This window comes from Haemorhous mexicanus, chromosome 10 (genome assembly GCF_027477595.1).
Source record: "Haemorhous mexicanus isolate bHaeMex1 chromosome 10, bHaeMex1.pri, whole genome shotgun sequence".
NCBI lineage: Eukaryota > Metazoa > Chordata > Aves > Passeriformes > Fringillidae > Haemorhous > Haemorhous mexicanus.
Genome location: NC_082350.1, coordinates 2,766,166 through 2,791,340, shown reverse-complemented (window position 1 = coordinate 2,791,340; position 25,175 = coordinate 2,766,166). Strand labels below are relative to the sequence as shown.

The window sequence follows — 25,175 nt, the reverse complement described above, 5'->3', positions numbered from 1 at the left end:
GGAGGCAACCCCTGGCTAGCAGAGCTGACCCTGGCATTGCCCTCTGAACTGAGGCACAGGAACCTGCTTCTCCTCCAGAAAGCTTTAAGGATACTGATAGCTCAGCTGGAACTGCACTCCTGGGTTTCCCCACCCAGATGAATGCTCCAGGAGCCTGAGGACTGGGATTTGTTGGTCCAGAGCCAAAATGACACAGAAGGCACTCCTAAATAGAAACAGCACTAAGCCCCTGACAGTTCAGGAGCCTGATGTAAAACACAGAGCACTGAAGGCCCAGCAAAGAGCAAGCCCCACCCTCCTCACAGGACTGTCAGGTCCGTGCTGCCATGCACACAGCCTGGCAATTTCATTTGCTCCAGCATTAGCCTCAGGGTATCACTTTTAACACAATTATAGAAACCTCATAAAAGGTTTCACTGCTATACGTGCCTGGGTGCCGAGATTAAATTAGAACTCATTAGTAAGGTCTTAATGTCTCTAATAACTCTGATACTAATTTTAGTTTATCTCATCTCTTTCATCTTGATGAAGAATACCCTCTCCAGTGGGAAGAGGGGAGGAGCAGGGACAGAGGGGTGGCTGAGAGGCTGAGCCCCCAGAGACAGAGCTCCCCCGGAGTGTGCTGCCACCAGCCCCAAGGGCAACCTCCTCCCTTCTTTAAGGAACAAAGCCTTCAATACACCAGCGAGAAAGCACTGTTCCTGAAAGTTACCAACAGCATCATTTCAGGATTTCACCCTGCTAATTCCCCAGGAGGACTCGCTTACCAGCTTTCCCCAAGCTGCCCCTCATTTCTTAGCTAGCAATTTGGGAGGAGCCTCTACCTCAGCCTCCCCCTTGAAGCAGATCTAACTGCCTGAAAGCTTCATCCACTCAAGTTTCAAGCACCTACAAAGATGAACAATACCACAACCACTCAGAACCCATTTCAGTACTTGACTACACTCATGGTAAAAAAAAAAAAAAAATTAAAGTTTCTATCAGAAGATAATTTCCCATGTTCCAACTCACATCTGGTTTTTTTTTTGTCAAGATACAGCCATGTCCTAGAAGAAGCTGACTCCACTTTCCCTGTTCTCTCCCAAAAGACAGCATACAGCAGCATGGCCTCCCTTAACCTTAATTTTCCTACAACTGAACAAACCCAGCTCTCTATTCCCACGTGTTCCAGCCCCTGAACATGATGGGAGCCCCCTGCTAGAATAACTTTGTGCCACAGATGCAAAGCACCTGCATCCAAGGCACCTCTCTATTTCATGTTCTTATGCATTAACTTACTGACAGAGCAGAACACTTTCAACTCTACATGCCTGGGCTCCAATTCCAAAAGGTTTATTATAGCCTTCCTAAAACAAATTAATTTTCTGCTTCAGATCAGATGTAAGGATTACTCTACTGATTATGTACATTATTTTTCCATTCAAAATTTTTTCCCTTGAGTACTGGTTAAAACTATGGCCTGGCTTATTTTTTAAAGTGAGAAAAACTACAGACTTTAAACCCTTACTGTTATTATTAAAAACAGGATAAAGTATCTTGCTCCGTTTTGAAAAACAGTCACATTCAGAAGTGCAGGAAAAAAAATTACCTGAGTGTAAAGCATGTGTGTTTTGGAATGCATCAGTGATCCCTGTTGAAAACTAGTGTGCAACCCAAAGCAATTAATACATGCCAAAGGCATCACCTTCAGACACTCCCTGTCACAATTACAAATTACTTTGGGTGCTAAATGCACAGAAAACTATGTATCCTCACCTGACATCCATCTGGCCAGCTCTATCAAAATCAGCTGTGCAGTATTCTGTTGTGTGCTGCTTGGAGAACTTTTTCTTTTGAATCAAAAAGTCTGGGACTTCATTTTGAGCTTTGGTACAAATAAAATCTAAGACTCTGGCCATTAAAACTAGCTGAATCAGTATCACTTCCCAAAAGCAGAGAGGCCTGTTTAGCAAACAAAATTAACTTCTTCCAAAAGCTGAATATATAGCCATTTTGTTAGCTGACCATGTAGTTCAACAGTTCTGTCTTTAAAATGCTGCACACACTGTAAAAGCCATACTCTGAAACCAGAAAGCCAAATTTAACACACCCTAACTGATCTAGCTGCACCAACATTTTCAAAGACAGGCTGATTCATTTTTCTCAAACAAGCTGAGCCTCTCTCATTTCCAGTGCAGAGAAGAGTCCTGAGCAAGCACAATCAGAGGGAGAGTTTAGTGCAATCTTTCTTCTGACAGCTTTTGCCTTTGTATTTTGACAAACATTTCAACAGTATTTTCAAACAAAACTTTAGTCCAAAGCCCAAAATGTTAATGTAGTACAAATATCTTCAAAGGCTCCAAGCCTGATTATGCCTCAGTAACACAGAGAAAGGTGCCAGAAGTGCATTGCATTGTGTCTGGCCCAGCTGAACAGGAGCCAACACTTCATCCTTCTTGAGCCTCATCTGTCTGGTATAGCTGCTGCCTCAGCTTGGGGAAAATTCAGCAATTAAACACAAACTGATTTGGGGAGGAGGCCAAATCAAATGAAAAAGGAGCTACTTCCAACAAGGGCTCTCCCTGCAATGACTTGGGGCATGAGCAGAGCCCACTTCAGCACAGCCACATCAAGGAAAGGGAATCCAAGGCTGCCCCAAGTTTGTGAGGTTCCTTTTTCATGCAGCTCCTGTGCCCCAGCAGTGTAAAACCATCACCACCTCCACCTGCAAGACTGCTGTAAAGAAACTAACCCTGTGGCCATCCTCACCTAGCTGGGAGCTCAGCTCCCTGTGCACAGCCTTACACCACAGCTCAGGCCCACTGCAAGCAATAAAATGTTTGCAAATACAAAGATGTGATGCTTGTGAGGGTCCTCAGGATGAGGTGAGAGATGAGAGTTGGACTCCATGTTCTCAGAAGACTGATTTATTATTTTATGATAATATATTATATTAAAGAATGCTATACTTGAACTATACTAAAGAAAAAGATACATCAGAAGGTTTAACAAGAATGAATAATAAAAACCCCTGACTGACTCAGACACTCTGACACAGCTGGCTCTGATTGGTCATTAAATTAAAACAATTCACATGGAACCAATCAAACATTCACCTGGTGGTAAACAATGTCCAAGCCACATTCCAAGGCAGCAAACACAGGAGCAGCAATCAGACAATTATTGTTTTCATTCCTCTCTGAGGCTTCTCAGCTTCCCAGGAGAAAATCCTGGGCAAAGAGGATTTTTCAGAAAATATTATGGTGACACAAATACAAGCAAAGGATCTTCAACTCATCAACTCAACATGTGCAGAGTCAAACAGCTGCTATTTTATCTGTCAGTGTGTCAGATATGGCAGTTACTATGCTTGAAGTAGTGCCAGGAATTAGCAGAAAAATCAACAAGCCAGTGCACCAGTGCTCTGGGACATAAAATAGCAGCTAACTCAATAAACCTGCTCTCTGGGCTAGCAGTAAAAGCCAGGCAAGCTCCAGGGAGCAGAGTCTATGGCAAACTGAGGTGTCTTTTCTTCCTGCTTCAGGTACCCTGGAGCCTGACCCTTCCACACACTATTTCTGACTAGGCAGAAAGAACTTTCCAGTCTAAGACTTTCCTCTGTTTTGTTAAAAATAATCCTACTATCAGCTTTAATTTAAAGATCACAGACAAACAGCACATTCAAAGGTCCCTTGAAAGCAAAAAGCTCATGAAATACCAAAGCAGAGCCCAAATTTGTTCCATCCACCTACATGCAACTTGGCAACATGCACACATCCAGCAGGAAACCTTACAAGTGCAGTTTGGAAAACACAAGTTATGAAAATTTCCTTTCCCCCATCCCTTCTTTCATAATGGACATTAACAGAGATACTATTTAATTTGATCAGCAGACTTTGCATTCTCAGTGTTCTTTTGAAATACACTGAAACATGACTAGGGCTATCACCAGATGTGCTATTCCAGTTGAAACAATCAAGGCTAAAAGGTAAACACCCCCAGTTTTATCAAGCACAGCTTAGATAACCTACTAACATAACTGCTAGCAATTGAAACAATCAAGGCTAAAAGGTAAACTCCTCGAGTTTCATCAAGCACAGCTTAGATAACCTACTAACAACTACTAGCAAGTGTAGCTACTTCCAACTTTGACAAGTCAAATACCTTCCATTTGCTCAAGAGTTCTTGAGTAGATGTGGAAAAAAAACTGTAAAACCCCAGAAAACAGAAGAACCCCTTGATGGCACTGTAATTAAACCTGCACATCCAAGGGTGGTGGGACCCTGGAGTGGGGCAGAAGGGGGACAGCAAGAAGCACTGGATGTCATGACTCCAGAGAGGGGGCAGCATCAGCAAGTGCCACAGCCTGCAGGACAGCTGGAGACCATCAGGCACCAGCCCTGAGCAGCTTCCAGAGCAGGAACTCTTCCAAATACACAGCTCTTAGGGCAGCACCTGCACAATGAAATGTTGTTAGGCCTGGTGCATTTTGTTTGAGTTTTTCCTTTTCCCTCTGCTGTTTGCCTGGTTCTCACTACTCTTGTATTCTGATTTCTGGTGTAGTTTCCAAAGCACCTTCTGCCCTACCCGATAGGTCACTGCCTGGTAGGATTTTCCCCCTGGCTTGTGCCCCACAGAAGCTGTCTTGTGCCTGGACCCAATGAGCAAAAAAAGCATCTGAGCTCCCTAAACTGAATGTCCCTGCACTCACTGGAACCTACACAGGCGTAAACCAGGCACTCCCATCACTCCTCAAAGGCCCTCTCCTCACTCTCCTCAGACAAGATTCCCATCTATTGATCCTCTCTGGCCCCTCAGCTCCCCTTCTCCCTGCCTTCTCCAATTCTCTGCACACCTGTGGGACACCTGGAGCAGTTGGACACATTTCCAGCCCATGGGCCACAGCTTCCCTGCAGGGAGGAGCAGCTGCTGCAGGGAGAGACCTCCTCATGTCACTCACCCTCAGTTTTCCAGGCTGCTCCTCAGAGTCTGGCTGTACCCAGGAGGCTGAAGGCAAAGAGGTGAGAAGGCAGCTGTGGTCACTGTTCCTTGCCTTGTGCCTGTCACCAGACCTCTGGCAGGAGGAGCAGGGAATGGAACTCACACACAGGAATGAAAAGTCCTGTAACACATTTATAAAGCACCTATAACTGGAGATTTTCCAGTGTTTCCCAGAACAGCCTGGTTGTCAGTAGGTTGTTGGAAGATGCATCTTTGGCATCAATGCCCAGCAGCCATAATGCCACTGCTGGTAAACAGAGTCCTGAAGGAACAAAGTGTGATTAACCTCCACAGTTCACTGCCCACTCCTCTGGTCTTCCCCACACCAGCCCTAACCTCAGAACCAGCCACATTTCAGTAGGAAGGCACAAAACTCACCTTGCAGAATTTCACTCCAAACTCTTTAATTTGGCAGCAGAGCAGGGACTCAGCTTGGTAGGTGCAGGAGCAGCAGGCAAGCACTGCCTGCCATGCCAGGGACTGCCCTTGGCCACTCCTCCATGCCTGGCACTTCTTTAGGTGGGTGATAAATTCTTTAATGGTGACTACATTTAATAACTTCCCATGAGCCCAGTGCTAAGTGAGATATTCTCTGAATGTGGAAGGCAGGCAGCAGGACACTGACTGCTAAAGAGCTTACTAACTACACACTACATGCAAATTCAAAAGATTTACACTCTCAGGGATCCGTGCTTTTTTATCCTAGAGTTGACACAGAAGCATGAAGACTGATGTACATAAAGCAGATTATAAAACAACTCAGGCTGGTAGAGACCAGTGGATTTCAGCAAGGGGGTTTCTAAATTTACTGCAATGCCAACTCCTTCCTCCATTCTCCTGAGACAACACATGTAACCGACTGCAGAGGTGAGAGAAAAATTACAAGAACTTTCATTAATTTAGAGTCTATTACAACTCATCTTTCATTATGTCTCATCACATTCCAAGCAGTAAATCCCATATATTTTCTCCACCAACAAAAAAAAAAAAAACATAAACGCATACAAAATATTTTCTAGAGTAGTCTAGTCAATCTCCCTACTCCGTGTCATCCAAGGACAACAATGAACCACCAGCTGCATTTCTGCTCTCCAGAGGGGACAGCATTTCACTGCCACAGAACCCTGCCTTACCTGAAGAATGAGACACTGAAACCAGAAGAGGGGAGAAGCCTCAAGTGGAACACAGCTTACAACAAAAGTGAACTGTGTTTAAATGAAAGAAGTAGGTTTCCAGCTCTGTACAGTTAGGGAAAAAACACCTTCTGAATGCAAATCACACAGGCTGCCTATCTAGCCCTACAGGGAGGACATAAAATTCTTTAAGAGAGGTGTGAATCACCTCATTCATCTCAACTTCAAACCCTAACTGCAATTCAAATGTTAGCAACTGTTTTACCAATTTTTTAATAGGAACTACTTCCTAATATGCTTTACCTGCTGTGGTAAGATCCATATAAGGTGGCAAAGCACAGAAAATTACAAAGATATTGAAAGGGTCACAATAAAATGTATTTCCTATTCTTCTTCATTTTATCTGTCAACATTAAAATCTGTAAGAAAGTTAGACTGGAAGAAGAAACAAAAGCAAAGATAAATCTAAAGGAAACAAGGGACTATTGGACATTTGGGCCATGGCCTCAGAAAGGGAAACTGCAAGAAGAGTATTTAAAAGGAGAGGAATAGCAACTCAATATTCCCTTTCCTCCCAAGATTTCAGTACTTCTGTTTTTGCCATCTCACTTGAAAGCCATACATGCAACCAAGTGCTCAGACAATTATTTTCTCTTCCTTAAAAATATGTTCTAGTCTTGCCTAAGAAATAATTTTACAACCTAAATCCTAATGCTTTCAATGAGCTTTTCCTTAAAACTGTAACTTCATTTTTGTGTATGACTTAAGAATGAGAAATGGCTGATTTAGATCAGTTTTTACCAGCATATTTCTTTAGGATCCCATTCTCACTTTCATTATTTATTTTTAGGGAGAAGAAAGAGGAAAACTATAAAAACGCAGGTGAAATACCCAAGAATTTGAAGTAAAGCACCCTGCACTCTTGATACTATTTACACAAAAGGAAGAACTGAACCTAAACTAAGCAACTGCTTACTAGACAAGACACCCCTCACCAGGGCCAATCCTTCAACTTCATCACCCATGACACAGTAATTAATTAAAACAGGCTGCAGCAAGACTCCAGCATCACAAGGTCTCTGCACCTCTTTCCCTTTCTGTGGTTCCTCATGCAGACAATGCCACTGCTGTCACTGCTGGAATTTGTCACAAACTGGAATGTGATGCCACAAATTGGACCCATGAGCACTGGGAGGCAGCCCACAGCAGGAGAGACAGGAAGGAGCCCAGCACACGTGACAGTAACTGCAGAGGAACACTCACTGAGCACAACCCTGCAGAGGAACCAGCTGGCAGCCCCACAGGTCACACACAAGACACCAGGAGCCTGTTTCTGATGGTCTAGGCTGAGCCTAGATTTATGCTCAGATCACTTCTCCCACCTCAGACCACGTGTGCAGGAAAGAGGAAAGGTAAAAATATCAGAGAGCCTGGTTCAGCACCCCCTGATGTCAATGGAGACACCCAGTGGCATTAAGTCATACAAAATAAAACAAAATACAGTCAGAGACAGCACTGTGCTGGGCTTCATGTGGGGATTTAGCAGTCTGAGACTAACACAGCTCTGTACCCAGAGAGCTTTGGGTCAAACTCTTGAGTAGATCCTGGAATAGGGATCACAGCCAGCAAACCCGAGAAAACCTGCCCTTAGTAAGAAAAATCAAAATTAACAGAAAAATGAACTGACAAAGAATTATGATTTAGAAATTGTTTAATTACCTTAGAGTAACTTGCATTTAATTTCAGACAGGTGCTTGTGATTTTTAGCTGCATGCATTCAATGAAAACCAGTGGAAGGTCAAGCAGCCAAAGCCCCAACCACATCGTGGGGTTGGTGACAGCATTCATGGGTCTAAAGCAGCGAGGGCCTATGAGCAAAGCTCATCTAACCCCCATGAAATTAATGCCACACCAGTATTCCCCCTTAACCACATGGCAGTGCTTAGGATGGGACTGCTCTTCTGCCCTTTCTCATTTATTTTGGCATTGCTTTGTTCTGTCTGCCTGGGCCATGGAGGATGCTGCTTGTGGGAGGAGCACATAAGGAATGAAGAATTGGAGAATTGGAGTCCACAATGAAATCACACCTGAAGGGGCCATGCCCTGATTTCTGGGTACCAGTCACACTCCTAAGCTGAAAGCAGCCAAGCTCACTGCACAGGACACATTTCACCAGCAGCAGGTTCAGCAGGAAAACCTGGATCTTTCTGGGACTCCTTGAGCCAGGATAATGGATTCTGAAACAGATGCTGCTTCCCAAAGGCTGAGGGGAGGCAGGAAGATGTTCTAAAAGCCTTTAACCTGAGACCACAGACAAACAACTTCCAAAACCCAGTGTGCAAACCCCTGATGGGCTCCTACACGTGGCAATACTAAAATGCACGTTTGACCTTAGGCTCCACACTTTGATTCAGACATGGAAAAGAGGAAGATCTCTTCCATTAGTTTGCTTAGACCAGTAAGCAATTCTTAGTGGAGAGTGCCCTCTGCTATGTGCATGTTCAGTGCTTTCCTAAGACCTGCTTTTGATTTGGACCCTGTGCACCTGTTCTATAAATTAAGAAATCATGTTTCTCCCCGACATCACTCCAACAAGGCACCTCCACAGCACATTGAACTGATTATCCTTCCCTCCTCCCTTGTGCTGTTCCCCCCAGAACTACCAGCACTCCTGGAGCTCTGGGGTGGCCAGCACAGCCCTGGTGTCACAGCTGGACATGGGGCAGGCAGTGCTGGCTCTGCTCCATCTGCCTTTGGACAAGCCAGGGGTGGGCAGGAGATGGCAGCCACTGAGACACAGCAGCCAGGCTGGCAGAGGCTGGCCCCAGGCAGCCCTTGCTGCTCAGCTCATGTTTTGGCACCTGGGATAGGGACTTAGAACAAACTTTCCAAATCGAAGCCAAGAGCCCTGCCAACAAATTACACTGACACTTTTCATCCCAGCTGGGGTTTGTTTCTATCAGAGAAGGCACAGCAGGTCTATTACACCAAGGGGAAGCTCCCAGTCAGCTTTAGATCCCAAGCAGGTACAGCCAAACCACAGCTGCTTGCTGGGGAATGCAAATGTTTAGATTTCCTGACATATCTAAGGCAAACCAGATTAGAAAGAGTAAATTTGATTATTGCAGCTTGAAACTGAAAATGCAGTGCTTTAGCCAAATACAACTTTGGGCTGCTCCAAATGGTAAGATATATTTTTTCCCTAACTTCAAAACTAAGATTAGGAGATTTAAGCCAAGTCTTCTCTGAGCAGAAGTTTGAAAGCCTTTCTCTGAGAGCTGCACTTCCAATTCCTTTTTCTAAAGCCCTAGTCTGTATTGGGAAGCCAGTGGCTTTTCTACACATGCTTTGTTCTCTTGCCTTCACACTGATTACACCACCCCTTTAACCACCCATGTAAAGAGAAGGAGCACTGCACTTCTCAAAGCTGGATCTTCTTGTGAGCTGCAGGGAGGGAATATTATCACCACCATCATGGGGCAACCACGTAAAGCCCTGGGTGCTGTTCCCCAAATATCACTTAACAAGCCCCTGCTTCTAAAAACATCACCCCAGCCTTCCAGTTCCCATTTTTTTTGTGTTTCCTTATGGATGGACAATGGAGCAGGAGAACAGGACATTGTGGTTTGAGATCTGATTAGGGAGATGGAGCACTCTCCTACAGCAACAGCCTGAGTGAACTATAATTGTTTAACCTGCACAAGGGAAGGGTTCAGAGTGATCTAATTACAGCTTGCCAGTACCTGAGAGGAACCTACCAAAAAATGGAATTATTGCCAAGGGCATGGAGTGACAGGACAAGATGAGCAGATTCACACTCAGAGTAGGCTTAGATTCAATGTTAGAAATTCTCTGCTGTGAAGGTGGTGAGGCCCTGGCACAGGTCACCCAGAGAAGTTATGGATGTTCCATCCCTGGAAATGTTCAAAGCCAGGCTGGACAGGGCTTGGAGCAATCTGGTCTAGTGGAAAGTGTCCCTGGGTTGGAACAAGATGATCTTTAGTGTCCCTTCCAACCCAAACCATTCCATGATTTCACCCTCTGAGAGACTCCCAGCACAAGCCATGTAAAGCCAAGCCATGCAGCATTCTGCAGACAGACAGACATGCTTTGGGGAGGACAGACACAAGCTCTGAGCTGGAGCAATAGAGAATGATCTGAATTTGGGCACAGCATCATGCCAGGGATGGCTACACTGCTGGCAGCACAGGACTGGATTAGAGGGATCTGGAGCAAACCAAACCCACCTGGGGATGCAAACTTTACCCTCCTCTTTGAGCCTTTCTCAGCCATGAAGAATAACTTCCCGCCATCAGTAACAACAAAACATTGCTCAAGAACTGACACCCCAAACCAGGGAAACACTGATAAACAGAGGGTTAAGGACCAGAGCTCCCCTCAACCTGAAAAATTAAGAGATACTCAGACTTGCTCTGGAAATGCCAAGTCTATTTGTAAGACTTAAAATTTGATCAATGTCTTCTGTTTTCAGTTGCCTAATTAAACCCCTGCAGTACAGTGAACTACCCACCACCAGCAAACTCTAGGGTGAATATTTTATTTAAGTGAGGAGCAAATGTTCCCCATGTATTCAGGTATCCCCATGCTGCCTTTCCACAACAATGCAGTTTCTCACTAGCAGTCCTGCAACTCGACTGCTGCTCAAAGTTTGATCACTTGAGAACTGATTTTTCTGCATGCTCCCATCTACCACTACATGGAAAAACTGTGAATTTATTATTTTGCCTTCCTGATCATGGAATTTTATATCCCCACACTCTGTTTGCTCCTTCTTCACGATACTCAAACCTATAAAGGAAGAAGAAACCTGTTCTTAGGGCTCAAATACCAAGTTATAATCATTAATGAGTCACCACATCTGGAATTCACTTCATTCATTCCAGGTGCATGGGAGCCAAATTTAGTTTAGATTCATTTACACCAACAAGCTTATTGCTCTGGGACCAGTGCAAAAGCACAGAGCCTTGTTTCAGAGCAGAACAAAGCAGAGCAGTTGTCATATGAGTGTTACTGCAAAGAGGAAGGCCCTAAGAATAGGATAATGTTGTATTTTAGCAAGGAAAAGCTAGGTTTTGCCTTAGGAAAAAACCTATGCAGTGGGGTAATTAAGCACTGGAACAAACAGACAAAAAAGGCTGTGATCTTCTCTCACTGATTTAAACAGTTTATTCTGGCCACAAGTTGAGGGAATGGACCAGATGATCACTTCAGCTCTCTTTCAGTACTATGTTCTGTTATTATAATCTTTCAGCAGCTCTCAGCAGTGTATTTTTCTAATTACATCCAGTTTTCAACAGATTAGTCTCCCTTTATTCACATTTCCTAGCACAAACACCCAGAGCAAGCTGTTCCTGGACACCAGCTCCTTTGGCACTATGTTGCTGTACCTTTTGTGAGGATTTGGCCCTTAAGATCTCTCAAGAGTAGAGCTTTAATTTCACAGCACGGATCTTGCTCATTTTACTCCATATTTACCGAGAACAAAGGGAAGACTATGCAAATGCCCTGCTACTTAGACCTGAACAAAGTGGAAGCAAACATGTAGATGTGAATGGGAGACATAATGGTAGGAAAAAAAGCAGCCCTTTTCAAAAGTGAAATGACTTTGTCAGGGTCCCTTTGCACTACGTGCATGGATGATTTGTGACAAAACAAAAAAGTGCTAGCCTAGCACGTCACCCATGTCAGAGATTAGAGCACTTCAAAACCTTCAGTAGTTCAAGCACTTGCTGGAACTTGAAAGGCTTTCTTAGGCAGTGCTGAGCTTCTTTATGGCTTTTACACGACTTTGATGTGCACCTAAGAGTGAGGAATCTTAATCTGAAAGTTTTCTATGGAAACACCCATTTTGTACAATAAATCAGAAAATCTCATCACCCTGATTAACGTCGAGTCAAAAGTTTGAAAAAGTTTTTTTGCCAAAAGTTAAAGATTCAGAGTCATTGTTTTGATACCCAAATAAGAACCCTGAATTTCCAAGCACTTTGGTACTTTCAGAAGCTTCTATAATAATGGCACTGGTGTAATATTTCTGATCATTGACAAAGTATGGTGTGCAAGGAAGTAGGTGCTTATGCAAGTGTCACTTTCTCCCCCATTCTCACTCCCTCTTTAAAGCAAAGATTTCAAGTTCTCCTTGAAGTTAAGGGATCTGGGGGAACACAATCAGTTTCTCCTGTGTTACAAAACCTCATCTCTCAGTGCAAAGATGGATGTGTAAACATCAGCTTCATTTCCCCCCTCACTACACACCCTTAACCCCTAGGAGCATTAATGGGAATTATGCATGCATAACGAGCACAGAATAGTCCCCTCATGAATAGGGGCCTTGTTGGAACAATGAATACATTTAACCATTAACATCTAGGGATGAGCCCAACTATCCAATTTAACTAGCTGCCAAACAAAGCTACCATGACCTATCTGATATTGTCAGGTTTGCCACTGCAGCTCTCTGAAATTTGTCTCTCATTTGTTTCTCAAGGAGGTGACAGCTCTTTGTCACAGGGAGCTCCTTGCAGGAGGATGGGCTCCAGAGCCCTGGCACATCCACCATGGGACGGAAGAACTCTGCAGAGGCACAGACCATGACCCCAGGAAGCAAGGAAAGGCATCAGAAGGCCAAAAAAAATCTCTATATATAATTTAAGTACATTTATATGCTGGTCATCACTATTAATAGACACTCAATAAGAGCAGAGAAAGGAAGAATATAGCACAGAATCCCATAAAGTAGGCTGAGAATTACATTTCAAAAGAAAAGAGTGGAAAGACAACTTCTAGGGGAATAATTTTGTCCTCTGCAGCTCTGAAAGCTCTATGCAATTCCCTGGCTACACTTGTTCTTTATTTCTGTATTTCAGCTATCAAAATGCAAGCCAGAACCTGAGGATATGTATCAATGATACCCTCCTGAGACTTCTGAGTCCACAAAATAAATGTAATGGTATCATCTGTGATACTCAAAATTCCTCCATTGTCTTAATTTCTTTCTGTATTCTTCCAGTTTGTGCTGTGAAATTTCACAAGTTAAAACTTTACTCATTATTCATGCATGTATGAATACACTAAGAGGGTAATTAATAACCCTCCTTTAAAACTGATGTCCTGAAAAGACTAAAATAGATAGATTTATTCTCCTGGAAGTGCATGCAAAGTGTGCATCCATAAGAAAAGGCAAGGTAGTGATTGCTCCATCATAAATCATTTGTGCAACTCTGCTGAGCTGCTTGGTGCTGTACAATGGCACAGAGCCCCAAGAGGGTCCAGGACAGGCAAGGAATCCATAAAACTCATCTGTCAGACTGCCAGGGTCAGCCTTTGGGCAGCACCTTGGACAGAAGTGAGCACTGCTGGCCCAGAGGGTTCCTCTGGCTGCCACCCCACTAAGCTGTGGAGCTTCCCCTGCCATCAGACACCACCACTGGACTCAGCATGGAATTAGCAAAGCCACCTCAGTTTCACTTCACATCCTGAAACAGGGAGGCAAACCTGGTCTTCAGGCTCTTCTGCAGGGTGGTCTGACAGATCAGTGCTGCCACAGCAGCTCAGGCACAAAGGGCTCACTGTGTCATCATCAGCATCACCATAAAGGTTATTTATCTGTGGGAAGGGACAAAATGCAGCCATAAAAAAGTGTCAGAGCAGGCTGGCACAGTCCTGCTGCTGCTACTCTGCACAGAGCACAGGCAGTTCCCTGTCCAGACGAGACTCAGGCCCCAGCACACCTGGATCACTGGGTCAGGAAGGACACAAAACAGGGAAAAAAACTTGGGGAAAAAAAATACAAAACCTTGTCCTCCCTCCATCTGTGCTGTGGAATCCTGTGCACAGCTTAAAGCTCTTAGCTTGAAGCTCTGGTTACTTTTGTGCATCTGAACAGAAGATACTATGCAGAAATACTTTGTGTTTTGCCATCAAATAATATACTGCCTTAAAACACTAAATCCTAACTGCTTGGTGGAAGATTTAAACAGGCTTGCCTCCCTATCTTATTCTATCGTTAGGCTAAATCATTTAATATTAGCTAGATGCCTTCTTTCATCCATTTGTGCTGCTCAGAAGTTCCTTGTATGTGAACAACCAAATACCTTTAAATTTATCTTCATGGATATGAGGATGAGCCTATCAGCTTAAATGTTGATACCTAATCCACAGATTGATACACTCCATATAAATTTTGTGACAGGCCTGGCTGCTGTCTGAGAATTGACTCTGATCCATCAAAATTTGTATTTTCCCCTAGAAGCAAAAGCTGTGCTCTAAACTGGTACGTGATGAGTATGCATTTGAACTTTTATTAAACATATGCCTCTTTATTGTGTCATTTTGTGCTTTCATGGGACAAAGATTCAATTACAAAGACTTCACAGTATTTGGAACTGGTTTTGTACCATTTAAAACCAAAATCATTTCACCACCCAGGGTGCATTTTACACATATCCTTGCTTTTTACAGATCCTCGGGCTATGACATTTTTCATGATTAATCCTTATGAAAGAGCTTATTTATTTTGATGTATTTATTTTATTGATTTATATAGCAATTATAGTGCCAACTTTGTTTCCACTCACCACATCAGTGCCTTTTCATTAGCACTGCCCTTTGGTTAAGAGCTGTCTGCTCAGACCTGCCACACTAGCACAGGGGTGTGGGAACATTATTTTTCTATTATTTTCTCATAACAACCTGGTAGCAAAACTTCAGTGGCACATAAGGTATTGGGACCCACCAGTATCTCAGGATGAGTCATTTCCTACTAAGCTTGTTTTCCATCCCAAGGTCCAATTCAACTTCAGAATCACCAGATCTTGAGCAGACCTTAAAAATAAAAATGGTTACACACTCTTTACAGCAGAGATTTCTCAGAGAATGAATAGACCATGTGAATTGTAGCAATACTTGACTCAGTCTGACAAGATGATTGTGTGCTGGGGGAGAGCAGGTTCTCTGCTGACTCTTGGATACCTTCCCAAGACATTTACAGGAAAGGCTGATCTGAGTAACTAAGTCATTTTTCTTCTCACCTGGACCAAATGCTCATGCAAGCCACCAAGGACAATGATCTTGGGGCTCATGGATATGAAAACTACAGGTTTCCATCTGGCACTGGAACAGCAATTCCATCTTTATGAGGCATTAAGTAAGTTTAAACACATTTTTTCTGCCTATAGATTACTCCCAAGAGGGCATTACAGAGTGGGCAGCTGGTCCGGCGTCAAACAGAAATTTAAGACATGGGAAAAGAAGGGGAAAAAAGATGTTACTGCTGGGGAGACCTTGCCTGTACCCACAGGCATGACCAGCTTCAGGTTAACACTTCTGGTGACAGCCTGAGCCTGAAGAGTGCTATAAAATCCTGAGAAGATTAATGAAGGAAGGATCCTTACTCCAGAGGAGCTGCAGGCTGCAAAAGCAAAGCTTTCCTTCTGCTCAGAACAGCTATTTCAGCAGGCACAGACCACAGCCCCTGGCTGGGTGAGGGAAGTGAAGGAAGAACAGCTTTCAGGTTCAGCTTCCAGCTCAGAAACCAGCCTAACTTCTAGCCTTTACCCTCACCTAAGGAAAGAATGACATGAAAGTCAGCCTGAAGAAGTGAAGGTATAGCTCAGTGATAGTTTTTCTAGCTGCAATTTCCCACCCTTTCATGGTGGGTTTTCAGCAATAAAGTTACAGTAATATATCATGATATAGCCTGTAGACAGGGAAACTGAGGCACAACTGTTCTGGGCTACTCAGAGAGGAACAAAGATGGGAACAGAATCCATCTCACACTGGAGCAGCCCATCCCCTCTGTGATATAAATCACCAAGAAGCCTGTGTGTTCATAAATAAGCAAATATGAAGTGCAACAGGAAAAACACCTTCCACTTAACAAGCTGCAAGGTAATGCAAAGGACATTTCAAACGTGGGTAACAATCAGGTTTGCCAAAAAGAAACAGGAACCTCATGGAAACAGGACTGGTTTTTGTGCATTGTTTCACAATTGTAACCACCCTCTACAGTTCCTCTGCCTAAACAGAACTGTGCTCATCCAGCAATGTTTCCTCTCAGATGTTCCCTTCATCCACCCTGCTGAACCCACACAACCACATGTGCAGGTGGACAGAATACCCAACTGCAGCTCACACCAGAGCATTTCAGTCTCTCATTCTGATGGGGTGAAAACTTCCCAGAGCCAATACAGCAAGTCCAATCTCCCCTGACATAGAGCAGACACTGACAGAAGGCTACTGTGAGCAAAATGCCTTCCTGCACCACAGCTTCACCAGGGGAACCTCGCTGTTCTCATCAGGGAGGCAGAAAAGCTGAGCAGGAATAAAAGAAAAACATGAAAATAAAGTGTGGCATGACCCACTTCATAAGAAAATGGGCAATTTAATAGATATTCTTGGACATATAGAATATAGAGATCTAGCTCGTGCTCCTTTCTCAACACTCATGGGAGCTGTGCCACAGACTGAGGTGGGAAAAGATCCAGCCTAATGCATGCACCACACACAGCAAGGGGCTTCTGGTGGGAATCTAGGACTTGTCTGTCATTATTCAGAAAGTAAAACAGTTTTAATCTATAAATTGTTAATGCATGTCCAGCTCTACAATGGGATATTCAATATATACACAGTAATGAACATTCCTGCTGATTTAAGGTGCAGGATGACACAGGAGAATAAAGCAGCTTTTACTAGAACAAAACCTGCCCTTCAGAAGCAAGTTCCAGAGCACAGTCTGGGCATCTTCTGCACTCTTTGTAAACCAGCAGTACAACAAGATAAAGCTAATCATCCCTTTGGCAGTTTTCTACAAGATGATTATTTATAAGGTAAAGTGTTCCAAAAATTCTTTCACAAATGACATTTTCCATGCTTCCCAGAAACCAACCCAGTTCTTCTCTCTTACTTACCATATGTTTACAGACTGGGGTTTGTGAATGCTCAGACACTAGTCAACCAGCCAGAGGGAGAACTGAGCATATGTGAACGAGTAGGATGCTCTTGTGGTTACATGATTACCCAAGGAACCACAAGAGGACTTTTATTGTATTTGCAGGGTGCCCCGTTGAAGGCAGGAATGATGAATCTGACTCCATGTTCTCAGAAGGCTCATTTATTAATTTATTATACTATATTATATTAAAGAATACTATATTAAACTATACTAAAGAATACAGAAAGGATACTTACAGAAGGCTAAAAAGATAATAATGAAAACTTGTGACTGTCTCCAGAGTCCTGGTCAACCCTGACTGGCCAATAAGTCAAAACAATTCACAAAAACCAATGAAACAATCACCTGTGGGTAAACAATCTCCAAACACATTCCACGTGAGCAAAATACAGGAGAAGCAAATCAGATAATTACTGTTTTCCTTTTTCTCTGAGGCTTCTCAGCTTCCCAGAAGAAAATGTGAATGCCCACAGACTTCTGTTCTGGTTCTGCTACCATGCACTGCCTGAATGTGGTCACGTCACGTCCCAGACTCCACTCGGGCTCATCCAGTTGGCCTCCTGAGAACTTTGGAGAGCAGTGACAGGCAGGCACCACCACGCTCCACATCCCAGAACAACCTGGGAATGTCCAGAACTCCTGGCAGAGCCCGTGCCAGGGCGCACTGGAGCTGTAACACAAGCCAGGGCTGGCAGGGCACGGCCAGCGCAGCCCCCGCCCGGGAGCCATTCCAGACGGGGCAGCACGCGTCAGGTTGGAGCCATCCAGACTCCCTGGAACCAAAGGCTTAGTCCCTTGGCAGGATTAACACAGCCCCCCACCCTTGGAGACTGCTTAGAATCCTCTCTCATCTAAATGTCAACCGAGGAGCTCCCACAGAAACATCCCAGCTCAGTCTGTGATAATCAAAGTACATGACTGGGGCACATTACCTCATTTCTCAGTCTGGGGAAGGCACAAAAAGCCCTTCCCGTGGATCACAGCCAAGGCAGGAGTACCTTCACCTGACCAATCTGTGCTATTTGCAGCAAATTGCCCTTGAAACATTCTATTTGTTCCAAAAAAATGGAGGACCAGAGAGAAGCACAGATTCCACCAGAGGAGAAGGGAGTCTCACAGACAGACCAAGCAGATCTGCTGTTTGAAAATGCCTGCAGCTTGGATGTCTTACCCAATCCCATATCCAAACATGTCCTTAGCCCTGCACTCATCCATGGACCAGACTTCACAGTAGAAAAATATCTCATGCCTTTTGGGGGAAGCTGTGGAAGAGAAATCGAAAAGAAAACTCCTGCTCATCTCTAAGAGCTCATTCAGGTGATGATTTTCAGGCAGACTGCTGCCAGATTCACATCACACCTTAAGAGCAAAAGCCCTTTTTTTCCTTTCCTTAGGAGTCTTCCTCCTTCCCTTGCCACTACATTTTATCCAGGAGGCTGGCAGGTCCTGCCCAAACTCTCCACCTCACTTCAGGCCATGCTGCCAGCCCTCTCCCAGCACTCAGCAATCCCAGGAACCTGCCTGCAGACCAGGTGAGCACAGGGAAGCAGCTCCCAGCCCACCAGTCCCTACGAGGCTGGATCCAGGATCCACCAGCTGACAGCTCCAGCACTGCAACCACAGCTAATGCCACAGGAGGGGGCAGGCTGCTAATTCTCCCAAGCATTTCACTTGATTCCAGGTGAAATGGGCACCAACCATAAGAGGAGACAGAAAATTTACACCTGTCTGTCTGTCCATCCCTCCCCAGGCACTGGGTTGGGCCTCTCTCCCTGACTGAGCTGCTGGTTTTCCTGAAGGGTCTAAGAACCTAATAATCATGAAGACCTCTGCCAGATTTGTTGTATTAGCCTATAAATACTGGCTTGAGATTAGCCAAGGGCTTTCAACACTTTGGTGACTAAAAATATCTAGTACACAGACAACAGGACTGCAAAAGTTTCATTTTTTAGAGAAAAGCCCAAACCAACATGCAGATGACTGGGGAGCAGCCCAGGGCAGGACAGGGCTGGCCCGTGTGAGCAGAAGTGAGCAGTAATAAAAGCTCCTGGCACTGCACCCAGGGCTCAATTCAGCTCAGCATGCTGCTCCCCAGCTGCCCACCACTCTCCCACTTCAGCTGACATCCAACATCTCCAGGGGATGTGCTTCACCTTTTGTGGGGCATTAAAATGCATAATAAAATGAGCCCAATGTCAGGAGAAAAACGGGTATATTAAGATATATTCACTGATAACAGCTGCCCAGGAAAATGCTGGAAAACACTCCAGTATTTAATTAAAAGAGGGCACAAGACAGGGGGCATTAGTGCCCAGCAAGGGATCATCAAAGCACAGCAGCTTTGGTGCAGCAGAGTGATGATACTCAAGGAACAGGGAAGATCAATAAGCACCACTTGTCCTCAGCTCTGCTCCAACCCTCTTCAAAGGAAACCTTTATGAGCTGAAATTTAAAAGCATTATTGCCCTCCCTCACCTTCTCTCTTGCCATTTCTTTTCTGGGAGCTTGTTTTTCAACAGGGAAGTTGGATAGGACACAAGAAGACAATGAAACCTGTCCACAGCAGCAGAGTTGGAACTAAATGAGCTTTAAGGTCCCTCCCAACCCAAACCATTTGATGATTCTGTGATTCTCTTCAGCATCACAGGACCTAAACCCTCCTTCTGAAAGTAGACAACTTTTTGAGAAAGTTTCCTCTACAGCACTAGAGTTTTATAGATAATGTGAATCCCTCGATTTAAAGTTGGAGGAACTTCTTCCAGGAAGAGCTCAGGAGAGAAGGTTAAACATCCATCACAATGGATGAAAAGCCTTGTTTTGCCTCTCCAAAACAACCACCATCTGATGCCTCTATCAGCACAGCACAGTAAAACCAAGCTTCAAAATGCCATTCCTGCAAATCTCTTCTTGCCAGAAAATGACAAATGATTCCTCCTCCACAGGTAACTCTACACCCCTGTGTCATCTCGACTACCTCATGCAAAGTGAAGATCACCAGCACTCTGCAATCGATTACAGCCGCAAGAGATCAGCCCAATGGCCTATCAAATTTAATCCCCAAGACAGACACCCGTGCCAGAAAACATATCCAAAACTCATCTAAGACAAGGAGTCTTTCCATCAAACTCCACAGGCTTTGAATTGAACTGCTCTCAAAAAAAAAAAAAAAAAAAAAAAAAAAAAGAGTAAAAATAATAAAACAACAACTCAGATTGAAACTTGTACCACCACACACCTCTAGGCAATTGCAGTGGCATGACGTAGCTAGAAATTGTGCTAGGAGGTTGATGTTCTCTTCTTTATTTCAATGCCTGCACACATTGTCTTTAAAGAGATTCACTGAACTATTTAGATGGGAAAACATGTAAAAGTGAGGAATGTGACTTCATTATCTAGATATATGATACATTCACAAGAGTTTAATTACAAAGTGCTTCATCCCCTTACCAGATTAGCTGTAGAATATGCAATAAAAAAAGTCTATTCTTATTATCTCTGAGTTACTTTCCCCTTTCAGTGCTGCCAGGCATTGTTCCCGAACTCTGAAAAAGCAAAACGGAACAACACTCTCTCTGCTCATCAACTTTCACAAGTGCTGCAGACTTACTGCTTAACTAAGCAAAAGCCAAGTTCTGTTGGCTGTATCCCTCCAAGGTGTCACCTCTGCCTTTCCCTATGACAGCGCCCCGAATTCATCTGCAAGATAACTCTTCTTACAGTGAGCTCATCCCCCGTCTGATGACCGCACACCTGGCCGGCAAAACAAGCCTGCCAAAAACTACCCGGCAAAACAAGCCTGCCAAAACCTACCCCGCTACTGACTCGCCTTCTGCCAAGGGACCCTCGCCGCGGGGAGCGCTGTGCCCCGGCACTCAGCAAAGGGATGGCAGCGGTGCGAACGCGGGATGGAGCCCCGCCGCTGGCGGCGGACACCGGCAGGCACCACCTGCACGGTGCAGAAGCGCAGCAGTCGTGCCGCTCTCCCTTCCCGGGAAATGCCGAGTTCTTTCAGCCAGCGCCGTGCCCGGTGCGCTCGCTGCCGCTCCCCGAGCCCGCGGGGAAGCGGCGCCGGCCGGAGGGAGCCGGGGCAGGCAGCGGCACCGCGGGACCCCGGCTGAGGCGAGCCCGGCTGAGGCGAGCCCGGCTGAGGCGAGCCCGGCTGAGGCGAGCCCGGCCCCCGCCCCGCAACCCTCCCGCGGCGGAGCGGCCACCCGCGGGTGCCTCGGTACTGACCGGCCGTGGGCACGTCGGGGACCAGCTTGAGGGGCCCGATCTGCCGCAGCTGGAACGCCGTCCGCACTTCGTGGCAGCTGGGGGACCTGCCCGCCGCCACCGCGCCGCACAGCCCCGCCGCCAGCAGCCACAGCCCCAGGACGGCGCGGCTCCCGCCGGCGGCCATCTCGCACCCCGGCCACGGCCGCGGGCGGCCCGAGCGCTGCGGGGCGCGGGCCCTCAGCCGGTCCCGGCGGCGGCAGCGCTGCCCCCGCCCGCCGCCCGCGCTCCTCCTCGGCGGGAGCGGCCGCCGCCCCTCCCCGCCCCTCCCAGCGGGGCCCGGGGGGCGCCGCCGCCCCCCGAGCGCGGCGGGGGCAGGGCCGGCGGCGGGCCGGGAGCCCCGGCCGGGCGGGGGGCGCGGGGTCGGGAGCCCGGGCAGGGACCGGCCCCGCGGGACGGCCGCGCTGAAGTTTGCGCTGAGCATCGCCGCGGCCCCTGCGGAGCCGGCCGGGGCAGGGCGAGGCAGCCGGCGGTGCCCGGAGAAGGGAGGTGCGCGCTCCCGGCGTGGGGCTGCTCGGAACAGGTACGGGAGCAAATGGAGCAGGAGGAATAAAGCCCCAAGCACTGCAGGTTGCGCACTCGTTCACGGTTTGCTTCGATCCTGAAATTCCTAGCGGATGACACGGAACGGTCTTCGTGAGACAAGTGTTAACTCCAGCCAACAGTCCCTGCAGAGAATAGAAACTTTACCCCACGAAACGCATCTTTATATACCAAATGCAGATATAAATTGCTCATTTGTACCAAAGCCAGCAGCGGTTCCATCCTATGTGGTTTGGGGGGCATAGCCCCCTCCTGGGGATCACACCACTTCAGAGAGGTGGTCTGCGATCTTTTCACTGCCCTCTGCAAGCTTCGGTGTCAACTGCTTTACCACACGTTTGAGAACTATGCTCAACACCTATGAATATTTTCCATTTCACAAAAACATTCAATTTCCAGAGAAGCCAGACCCAAGCAGTCTCCCACAAAGAGTCCCATTTGCACCGTACCTCTCAGGCATATGGAGCACGTTACCAGCTACAAGAATGACTATTGTTTGGGGCCCTTATGTCTGATTTCTTGAAGGTTACTTGCAACCCTCAAGATGCTTCTAATGTGCTTCTGGAGCAGCGGGGGAGCCCACCTGCAGGTAATTTAACCATTATACATTCCCATAGGTCGTAATGAGAGGCTGAACTCAAGTGCTGAAGTTGCCTAAGTTGTATTTTAATAGCTAGAAGCACAAATCCTTTAAGCAATTTACTTGTAATAACTTTGTTCCTATCAAGACAACAAGAGATTAATTTCCCCTTTTTTTTGAGAATAAAAGCCACAAACAATTTGATGTAGACCATTTAACTCATAAACCACAAGAAAAACTGGAAGAACAGACCAGCCAGTATAATCAGGCTTCTTAATTCAAAAGTAGAGAACAAGTCACCTTGAAAGCCCTCTGCTCACCCAGTTTAGAGCTGCAGTCCCTGGCTCATCCTGCAGCTTTCCAAGGTCTCACATGAGCCCAGGACACGATGGAGCAAGCCAACACACCAAAAGGGCTGAGCCCCAGCAAGTCCAGAGCCCAGGGACACTGAGACAGGCTATACACCCAGCAGGGCTGAAGTTACACACACACATGAACAAATCAAGGTGGCAACAGGTAGGTTAAAGAGAGATGAGGGAATAATCAGCATCAGTGACAGAACAAATCAGCATCATAAGGCAAACTACTGCCAAACTATTGTCCATCATGTGGGTTTATGAACCCAAGGAAGATGTTACAACAAGTTACCCCCAGTTGCATTTTGTTTAACCTCAGGCCCAATCCTAAAAGACTTTATTCAGACAATACCCCCATTTGACTTCAGTAGGAATTCTGCCAGAAAAGAAACGGCAGGATGATGGATCTGACAAATAATTTACTTGACAAATAACAGCATTATTTGGCACATACGTTATTCTATGAATAGCATCAAATCAGTCCTGTGCAAGGGCTTGAGGCATTTAATTCAGTGGGGGTTTTGCTATTGTTTCCAGTGGGTGGCAAATTCAAATCCCTAGTTCTTTTCTAACATGATTTTAGTGCCTCATCTTTGTATGATGGGTGTTCTTTTCATCACCTGTCTTTTTAAGTTATGTCATTTATTTGTGATTGGTCCTCATATTGTTAGCAGAGGACAGCCCATTACATCATCTCCAGTTCTCCTCCTCGCCTCAAAATCCTGCCAAGGAACCAGAATTATTCCTGTGCCCAGCAGAAAACTCAGTGAAGTGGGATGTCCATACATGTAATACTGGTTATTTCATTACATAAGGAAGCATTTAGGTTTCTCATGATTTTGTGATATCTATACTGAGAAGCATTAAATAAAGATGGTTTGTTTCAGGCTGGAATTTAATTTTTTTCCCCCCCCTTCCAAAAGAATAAAAGTAGACCTTTCCACAGGCTGCTCAGGTGTGGTTTTGCCACTGATTATATCCATAACAATGAGGTGTAACAATGAGATAGTCGTTATCACCTGAGCAGCCCCAGGTGATGTGCATGCACACAGTCCACAGGTAAATGCACCCCTTGCAGCCCAGGGGTGACACTTACCCTGTCACACCTCCTGACACTGCTTAGGTGACAAATGAGAACCTTCTGGCACCACTGAGCATCCAAGATTGCTGCTTAAACCCAGGCAGTGAAAAGTGACAGGCGCTCCAGGGCTCTGTCCCTACAAAGTGATCCTCAAACCCAGCATCGTGTTTGGCTTCCCAGAGGACTGGGAACACACCCCACAGGCAGGATGCAGTGGGCTCCAAGGAATTCAGCCCCCATTTCTGCAAAACACATGCTCCACATCCAGCAGGGCAGTCAGAGTGGCTGGAGTGGAGGTAGGCAGGTGCTTAATGGCAAACACACGCCTGAGAGCTTTGCTGGAGCAGGCTGCAGATAACAGGAGAGCTGTTTAGCCAATTATTGGACATGACATTCTACCACACTTGAGCAATTTGCTTGGAACAATCACAGTTTACCTTGTCAACAGGTGTCTTGTATTTTAACAAATGAATATTTATCAACTGTACATCACTGAGAACTGTATCAGTGCTTCTTACAATGAATGGCCACATAAATCTGCCCAAACAATCCACTCAGCCTAATCCTGCTAAAGTGACCACAGCACTCAGCATGAGCTTTGGATGGGTAAGAAAAGCTGGGATCAGGCTTAGAAACAGGGTTTTGTGTGCCTGCTGCCTCAGCCCTTCTCTGGTTGAATACAGCTGGAGCTGTGCCCGTGATTTAAATGGAAGCTGGACTAATTCCCTTATGGTTAAGATAAGCTCAATCTCCAACTGGACTTTCCACCAATGGGACTTAACAGGCACGAGGTCTGCTCTTGCCAATTCAGCTTCCAGAGGGAAGCCTTGCTGTTTGTGTCTCAGCCATGCCAGGAAAGCCAGCAATGCAGCCTGCAGAGCCTTAGTTTATCTCTGGAGATCCAATTCTTCAAGGTACATGTTTCACTGAAGCACCTGAAGAACTCAGTGGACAGAAGAAAATTAAGGAACCTATTTATGTCATTGGGATAAGCCCAAATGACATGCTGATTTTTATTTAAAAAACAACTGAATCATCCTCAAAAGAAGTGTAAAACCCCTCCATCTGTAATTAAGACTAGTTTCCTTTTTCAGGATTTTAAAATTTTCTGCTGTGCCTCCTTTTAGGAAAGTTAAATTTATTTTCTGAAGACTATTTCAAGTCAGAGCAAACTTTAAAGCTGAGTATGAAATTTTAAATATAGATCTTAATAGTAAAAAAGTCATGCATGAAATATTCATAAATATGCCAAGACTAAAAA

At 45.5% G+C, this 25,175-nt stretch overlaps 1 protein-coding gene across 1 annotated transcript in view; it reads right to left on the bottom strand.

Annotated features, from left to right (window-relative positions):
• Positions 1-21,481, bottom strand: part of LOC132331513 (glypican-5-like) — a 369,094-nt gene extending 347,613 nt beyond the window's left edge. Inside the window, exon 1 of the mRNA XM_059854951.1 lies at positions 21,316-21,481. Coding sequence (XP_059710934.1) covers positions 21,316-21,481 — 166 coding nt within the window. The remainder of the gene's footprint in view (positions 1-21,315) is intronic.
• Positions 21,482-25,175: the final 3,694 nt, after the last annotated feature.